Source organism: Lynx rufus, unplaced genomic scaffold (assembly GCF_022079265.1).
Source record: "Lynx rufus isolate CCGP_SWC_20201006 ecotype Redwood Valley unplaced genomic scaffold, mLynRuf1.p SCAF_10, whole genome shotgun sequence".
Taxonomy (NCBI): Eukaryota; Metazoa; Chordata; class Mammalia; order Carnivora; family Felidae; genus Lynx; species Lynx rufus.
Window position 1 is genome coordinate 10,851,013 of NW_025814824.1, and position 8,389 is coordinate 10,859,401.

The 8,389-nt window shown below is 54.3% G+C and overlaps 2 protein-coding genes across 2 annotated transcripts; both read left to right on the forward strand.

Moving 5' to 3' along the window:
* The first annotated feature begins 3,698 nt into the window (after window positions 1-3,698).
* LOC124524995 (forkhead box protein D4-like 1) lies at window positions 3,699-5,897 on the forward strand. Its single transcript, XM_047097445.1, has one exon. The coding sequence runs from the start codon at window positions 3,925-3,927 to the stop codon at window positions 5,284-5,286; it is 1,362 nt and encodes a 453-aa protein (XP_046953401.1). The 5' UTR covers window positions 3,699-3,924; the 3' UTR covers window positions 5,287-5,897.
* Window positions 5,523-7,725, forward strand: LOC124505207 (uncharacterized). Its single transcript, XM_047071085.1, has 3 exons — window positions 5,523-5,537; window positions 5,966-6,116; window positions 6,362-7,725. Exons 1-3 carry the CDS (start codon window positions 5,523-5,525, stop codon window positions 6,850-6,852), a joined length of 657 nt encoding a protein of 218 aa, XP_046927041.1. The 3' UTR covers window positions 6,853-7,725.
* The last annotated feature ends 664 nt before the right edge of the window (window positions 7,726-8,389 follow it).

Consider the following 8,389-nt stretch of genomic DNA (forward strand, 5'->3'; position numbering starts at 1 on the left):
CCTTTCCTTCTTCCTCTTTCTTCCCCTTCCCCTTCTTTCCTTTTTTCCAGAGTGACTTGCCATAATGGAGTCTTTCCAAAGCACTCAGTTTTCATTGATAAAGCTCTTTGTTTTTACCTGGGCATATTTTGTATAACATTAGATATAATCACATACGATAAACTTTACCCTTTAAAATTTTTTTTAATGTTTATTTTTTGAGAGCGTGAGCGGGGGAGGGACAGAGAGAGAGAGGGAGACACAGACTCCGAAGCAGGCTCCAGGCTCTGAGCTGTCAGCACAGAGCCTGACAAAGGGCTCAAAGTCACGAACCGCGAGATCGTGACCTGAGCTGAAGTCGGACACTTAACTGACTGAGCCACCCAGGCGCCCCTAAACTTTACCCTTTTAAAGTGTACAATTCGTAGCTTTAGTAAATCCACCATAGCTAAGTCCAGAACATTTTCATTACTCCCCAAAGAAACTATCCATCAACGGTTACTCCCCATTTCCCCCTGTTCGTAGCCCCCAGCGGCCACCACGCTACTTTCTGTTTCTGTGATTGGCCTATTCAGACTCCTTTCACTTACCATGATGTTTTCAAGATCCATCCATATCTACACTTTGTTGCTTTTGTTGCTGAATGAAAGTCTGTATATTACCACATGTTGTTTATCCATTTCATCGCCTGATGGGCGTTTTTCTCCTTTTTGGCTATTAGGCCTTTTTCCCATGTTTAATTTTTTAAACTAATAGAACGTAATTTTTGGAACAGTTTTAGATTTACAGGAAAAGTGAACAGACAGCACAAGATAAAAGTGCAGATGGTACAAGTTCCCATATTCCACCCCCCACCCCATACACACATTCAGTTAATATCTTACAGTAGTATGGCACATTTGTTACAATTAGTGGACTGATATTGATACATTATTATTAACTATATTAAATATAGTTTATTCACATAGCCTTATTCAGGCAGCCTGTTCAGATGGCCTGTCATTTTTCTGTTCCAGGATGCTGTCTGTCATTTTTCTGTTTGGATGCTGTCATTTTTGTCTTCCAGGATGCCGTCCCAGACTCCACACTGCAGTTACTTGTCACATCTGTCTGTAGAGTCCTCTGTGCTTGGACTGCCCTCGTTTTGGTGACCTTGATAGTTTTGAGGATGGTTCTGGCCAGGGACACAGGATGCTTCTCTATCAGAATTTGTCTGTTTTTCTCCTGATCACATGGGCTCGGGGGAGCACGATCACAGAGTGCTATTTTTATCACATCACATTACGGCATATACTGTCAAAGGGTTTATGACTATTGATGTAAACGTTGGTCACCTGATGACCTGGTTGAAGTGTTTGTGACCCTTCTCCACTTGTAAGGATCTTTGGAAGGAAGATATCTTTGGAAGGATCTGTATCTTTAGAAGGAAACCACTCTGCACTGCCTGCGGTAAAAGAGTGAGGAATTCTCCTGCCCCCGGCCCTGTTTAATATTTTGGAGCGTTTTTGTTTTTTTTGTTTTTTTTGTTTTTTTTTTTTTTTTTTAAAGCAGGTTCTATGCCCAACGTGGGGTTTGAACTCAGGACCCTAGGTTTAAGACTTGCATGCTCTACCAACTGAGCCAGCCAAGCATCCCTCTTTCCTCCCATTTATTATTTTACTCATTTAGTTTTTATCAGTATGGATACACACACGAATATTTATTTTATGCTTTGGGTTGTAATCTAATCCTACTTGCTGGAGTGGCCCCAGCTTTCACCACAGGGGACTTTCACTTGTGTCCTATGCCCCCTTGACATACCTCCGGCAATGGAGATTCTTTTGTTTTTGTTTCCCAAGCCTTTACTTTTCTCCTTTCATTTTTAAATAACCCAAATCCCCATAGATGTTGACTTTAGGAAAACTAACAATACTCCCTTCCCAGGTCACAGGATTCCTCTGCGGTCTGCAGAAATGTGCTTTACCTGCAGGGGGTTGACGGGGAGGCAGCTGGGAGTCTGAGGTTGGATAAGACACCTGTCACGGCCCTCCCCGAGCTTGGTTTAGTCATCCCCCAAGTAGTAACTGGTGAACCTGGGATTCAAACACAAATCCCTGAGGCTCAAAAGCTCCATCATTTGTCCTTCAAGCTACATATGACGGCGAAGGCGAGAATCTCAGGAGTAGAGCACAAGCTCTTAACATCCTTTAGAGAAAGCAGTTTTCAAATTTTAATCCTGAAGCGACTAGCTACTTTAAACTACTTTTTTGTTATAGTTTGCTCTTTTACCTGGCTTCTGATTTCTGGCTGAAAGTTCATTATCGTTTACAAACACTAACGGCAGATTTACTACGACCATCAGTGGCATAATATGTGTATGTTGCATTTTTAGTAGATGCCTCCTCAAATTCTTTTCCCAAATAGGTGGCTATTACGTTATGAACAGCCAGTTGCGCAGTATTTCACCCCAAGATCCCTATTTATATAACATACATGAAGTTAATTCCACCGGACCATGACTCTGGTTGCTGAGCGTAAGATTTAAATGAAGCCAGTCTAGAAACTGCCACTTCCAAGGATGTCAGGTGAGCGAAACAGACTTTCTGCCACGTCCCTGTTCTCCAGGGTGGGGACTGCCGACCTAGTGATTTAGGTAAAGGCCCGGCACCTCTCCCTTGGCCTTGTTGTTATTATTATTAATGTTTTGTTAAGTAGGCTCCACGCCCAGTGTGGGGCTTGAACTCACAGCCCCGAGATCAAGAGTCGGGTGCTACACTGACGCAGCCACCCAGGTGCCCCTGTTTTAATTTTAATATTTTATTATTATAGTAAAAGTGCTTAAGGTTGACTTTTAAAAAAGAAGAAGAGATTGAGAGATCGTCAGCCTGGGTGCATCCGTTGGTGTTGGGAGGCTATTTTTGTGAAAACGGGATTTTTCACACGGGCTCTGGACTGGTTAGAACGTGGCAGAAACCACCTAATTGGTGATGGACATTTGAAAAACAATGGTGTCAGTGGTCACTTGTTTTACGAAGCCCAATTTAGGTGCAGAAGTCTATCTACCCCAGGGTGTGACATAAAACGTATTTTATCTTGTGGTTCAGGGTTCAAAGAAGCTCGAGAAGCGCTGATGCCAAGGGACTCCTCTTTAGCTCTTCTGGTTTCTTTCTACCCCGAACTTCCACAACTTAACGCCGAGACATTTCAGCCTTTTCTGGAAACCTCAGTTGGGCAGTTAAGGCGGGAAGTAGAAGGGACCGTGCAACCCTCCCTCGCATTCCCCCGAGTTCGTGGATATAGTCAAGAATGCTTAAGAATTAAGAATGGTTCAGCTCATCATTCGGGATGAGCACGGACTCCACCAATGAAAATGGGTGAATAACCGGCTGTGAACCCCGAACACATACTGTTAGGCTTTTCTTACAAACACCGTAGACATTTAGTGCCACCACCCACCCCCCTTTCTATCCTCCAGGGGAGAGGCCCGAATATCGAAGTGGCCACAGATTGTTGGGTGTCCTATTTTCCTGCCTCTGCTATTTGCACGGTTTTCAACGCGCTTTCACCGCGCATCGTCCTGGGTGGCCGGTGGGTGTCAGGAGAAGGAGGGGGCTGGAGGCTCTTGCCCTGTCGGGTAACGCGCAGTGAACCCTCATCATTGGACTGCGTCCGGAGCAAGCGGGGGAGCGCTGGGAGGTAGGGGAGGGGGGGGGTGGAAAGGGTGGGGGGCGGTCGACCACTCAAGGACTCGAAGAAGCTCGGAGAAAAGGCAAAGTGCATCTTTGCTGGACGGTGTTGGCAACGAGGAGAAACCAACGGAAGAGAAGACCACCACCAAACGGGCAACCAGCCGCAAGCCCTCCTGCTTTTTGGAACACTCCGAACCCGCCCGCCTCCAGCCCGGACCCCCTCGAGGCAGGCGAGCGGCCGGCCACCACCCCTGCGTCTTGCACGACCTGCTCCCCCATGAACTTGCCCAAACCCGAAAGCCTTCGCTCCACACCGCGGCGCAGCCTCCGGGGCTCCGACGGGGAGGACGGCGAGATCGACATCCTGGGAGAGGAGGAGGATGAGGGCGAGGGGGAGGAGGACGAGGAAGGCGAGGCGGCGGCGAGCCAGCCGTTGCCAGGGCAGCTGCCCCCGCCGGGGACGCGGGAGGCGCGGCGCGGCGCGGGCGCGCTTGGCGGAGGGCTCCCCGAGGGCGGCGGCGCCCCGGCCGACGCCAAGTTGGGCCCCAAGTTCGGGGCGTCGAGCGGGTCCGCGGCGGCCTCCGCGGACGGCCCGCAGCCGGCGAAGCCCCCGTACTCCTACATCGCGCTCATCACCATGGCCATCCTGCAGAGCCCGCACAAGCGCCTCACGCTCAGCGGCATCTGCGCCTTCATCAGCGGCCGCTTCCCCTACTACCGCCGCAGGTTCCCCGCCTGGCAGAACAGCATCCGCCACAACCTCTCGCTCAACGACTGCTTCGTCAAGATCCCGCGCGAGCCGGGCCACCCGGGCAAGGGCAACTACTGGAGCCTGGACCCCGCGTCCCGGGACATGTTCGACAACGGCAGCTTCCTCCGGCGCAGGAAGCGCTTCAAGCGCCACCGCCCGCCCCCGGGAGCCCACCTGCACCACCCCTTCCCCCTGCCCGCCGCGCCCGCCGCCCTGCACGGCCCCTACCCGGGCCTGCTGCTCGGGAGCCCGGCCCCGCCGCCCCCAGTGCCGGGGGCCTACCCCGCCGCCGCCTCCGGGAGCCGCCCGTGCGCGCTGCTGCACCCGCACCCCCTTCGCTACCTGCTGCTGTCGGCCCCGGCCTACGCCGAGACGCCCGGGAAGGCGCCAGGCGCGGACCCGGCCACCCCCGGCGCCCCCTCGGCCGTGCGGCCCTCCCCGCGCTCCCAGCCTTGGGAGGAGGGCAAGGGGTCGGCGGCGCGGCCGGGAGACGGATGCGCCCCCTTCAGCATCGAGAGCATCATGCGAGGGGTCCGAGGAGGAGGGGGGACGAGGGCCGCGCAGAGTCTGCCCCCGACCCCGTGGGGCTACTGCCACCTGCTGCAGCGCTCGTCGTGCCTGGTGCATCACCGGGCGGCCACCCCTTTGCTGCACGTGTCGGCTGCCGCTGCGGCGTCCGCTGCCCGGACCGTGTTAGAGCAGCAGCAGCAGCAGCGGCAGCGGCAGCAGCAGGAGGACTGTACCAGCGGCCGCGCTCCCAGCGAGGGCGCTCTGCCGGGCCAGCACCTGTCCGCGGCGCGCCTGGGGTGTCCGCCCGGAGCGGGAGGCTCCAGGCCGACAGCGGTGGCCAGCCTTTCCGGCAGGGAGAGCATCCTGCCGGCCTTCTGAGCCGCATCCGCAACGCTGTCCTGGCGCTGACCCCGCCGGACACCCCTGGAGCCAAGCCGGGGGACTGCCCTTCGCGCCTCCTGCCCTAGCGCACGCCGCCCCGCGGGGCGGGGACCACGGGGGCGCGTCCGAACGCCGCGTCGCAACCACCACGAACTGGACCACGGTGCGCATCGCTGCCGACTACGCACAGAGGCAAAGTTGGATACTGTGCGGCCCCCGGGCGTAACCTTCCGATGGCGTCCACTCTCGCCCTCACTTTTCCAGCCTCCAGTTGTGGCTTCCGGGGTTTTTCCCATTACCCATTTCCAGAGTGACTGTGAACGTGAGTGGGACACTTTGTTCTGGTATTTAAAAAAAGAAAAAGAAGAAAAAAATAAAGAAAATAAATGCCCAGTGCACAACCTGTTTCCCCTCGTTGACTCCCTAGGAATTGCAAATATTATTCCCCGGTCAAGTGCAAAATACTTGTTCTTTCTGTCTTCCTGAAATCGATGTGTAATATAGACTTTTAATTTTAAAGCGTTGACTTCTAATGTGTGTGTCTGATGTGGAAAGATGCTAAAATTAAAGCTAGCTATATAGACTAAATAAAATGCTAAGTCACCACACCATATTACTTATTTCGTATTTACTTCTCAATAATCGCTTTCTAAATGGAACTTCTTTTGAAACTTAGATCTTTCCTTCCAGGGAACAAGTTAGTTTTAACAATTCGTATTCACTACAGGCATCAGAAACAATTTTCCAACATGGCCTGCAAAACTTCCGAATATTTGACGTCCTGGGAATTTATGAAATCTGTAGAAGAAAAAGAATTGGAGGGAAATGTAAGTACATTTTCCATTCGTTTTTCATGTTTCTAAAGATGTTGATTTTTCACCTGAATACAGTGGGGCGCCACTTGAGATCAATTTAGAAGGTAGCGGCCAACATTTCCCAGGAAAAAAATAAAAGGCAATTTTTATAAAAGCGTCAGAATTTTCCAAAGCAGGGCCAGGGGAAAAGGAAGTATCAAAGGTAACATTTGTGTTCTGGACAATTTACAATTAAAAAAATTTTTTTTTCTCCCCAGACGGATGCCTTCTAAGGGCGCATGGGCCCCTTTCTTTGGTACAGGAAGAACTTAGTTGTTTCGAAAAGAAGTTCTCAAAGAACTTTGCCACCAGAAAGGTTTCACCGTCCTCAGGCTTCTGGCGACTGGGTGGGTGGGAAACAAGAGGAAGACGCGCATCAGGAAATAGCCCCAGAGACAGCAAGTTCCAGCAAGTTCCGAGAGACCCCGCCGCACTCCCCGGCCTCTCAGGGCTCCTGTTTCAGAAGAACCACATTCCTTGGTGCTGCTGTGGGAGAAGCCACTTGGAAAGAGTGAGAAGGTCGTTCCCCTTCATCTACTCCGCAGTTCCCGCTGTGAATTTCTGGTTCCGGGAGGGAGGGCAGATCGAGGCACACATTTTTACGGCTGTCCAATTGGTCCACTTTTACCCCAGCTTCTCATCTCCTCCCCATCTCTCCTCCCCTTGCAAGTCCTGCGCGCGATCCTCACCTCCTCTGGGCTTGCAGTAGTACGGTTCTGGAGACGTTCTGGAAGGTTCCCAAGCCCAGCCCCTGGGAGCCGCCTAGACGCGGGCTTCCGTTTTCCCTCGGCCCTGCACGCGCGGCGCAGCCATCGCCCGCTCGCTCCGCGGGCACCAGCAGTTCCCTTCTGTGGCCCCGATGCGCGACCAAAAGCCCCTTCTCCCCGGCCACCTTCCCTTCTCAGGGTTTTGCCGGGTCCTGTCTCACCCTGCACACCCCAGTTTTAAGATCCGTTTAGCGCGTTCTGCAGGTCTGGGGTTACCTGTGTTTGGCAACAAGCCATGATAAAGGGAGCCTCTGTCACACCAAGAACTCTCCCCTTCCCGTGCCAACTCCCCCTTGCCCTTTGTGCGAACACATTTCCAGGCCTACGTGCGTTCTTTTATTCAGTCAACAAACTTTGTGGGAGCGACAGGTGGAGCCGCCACCGAGCCCAGAGGCGACACTCGAGGCCGACGCCGGTGTCTTCCTTCCCTGGGCCCCAGACCAGCACGGTCACGAGCACCGGTGTCTGAGGGTCACAACCTGGCCCAAGCCGGCCCCCACTCTCCTACTTTTTTATACTTTTTACCTAATGAAACCGTATCGAAGGACGAATTTTCAAGAAAACCGTCTATTCGGTGGGAGAGTGAATTCAACGTTGATCTCCAGTGGAACGTGGCGCTAGGGGTCCGCGCGCACAGGTGGGGCCTTCCGTGGGGCCCGCGGGGTGACCCGCCCGGCACCCCAGCCTCCGTGGTGAGGACGAGCCCTCGCTGCAGGCGGTGCGGCGCGGCCGGTCTGCGCAGGGGCGTCCGGGCGCCTCCCGGGACCCCGCTGCTGTCAAGGCCACTGCGCGGGTCTGTTGGGAACCCCTGCGTGGCGCGCAAGGCACAGCGCTTCGGAGTTGTGGGGTCGCCTTCGACCTTCGGGCTCGTCTTCTTGAGGCCGGGCTGACTTCTTGAGGCTTCCCGAGCCGCCGGCGGGCCTGGGAGGTGCGGAGAGGCTGGGGCGAGGGCTGGAGGTAAGCCGGGGAAAGCGACTCTCCGTCGTGTCCCACCGGCTGATAATAATACTAATAACTAACAACAGTAAAGATGGCGGCTAACCGTTGTCCCCCGTCCCCTGCCTGCCGGGCACTGGGTTCCCCTTTAACTCTCCCAGCACCCAGTGCCAAAGACACGCTCGAGTCCCCGTTACACAGGCAAGAAGTTTGCGAGTTGGTGAAATTGGGAAACTCGCCCCAAGACCCTTAGGCGGTGGTACCGGGCCCTATTTGGTTTTTGAACCACTAACCCTGTGGGCGCCGGCGACCTTCTCCTGCCTGGGCCTCGGGCGGGTCGCGGAGACCCGGGCCTAAAAGGATTGGGTGCCCAAACCCTCCCTCCCGGCTCCCTGCCCCAGGCTCGGCGTGCCACCAAACGCATTGCTGCCCCCAGCGTCCGGCAGCCCCCAAGCTGGCGCCGTCGGTTCCCCAGCGGCGCTCGGGGCTTCTCTGCGTAGCCCGTGGGCGGAGCGGTGGGAAGGTCACGGCCTAGAGGGCACT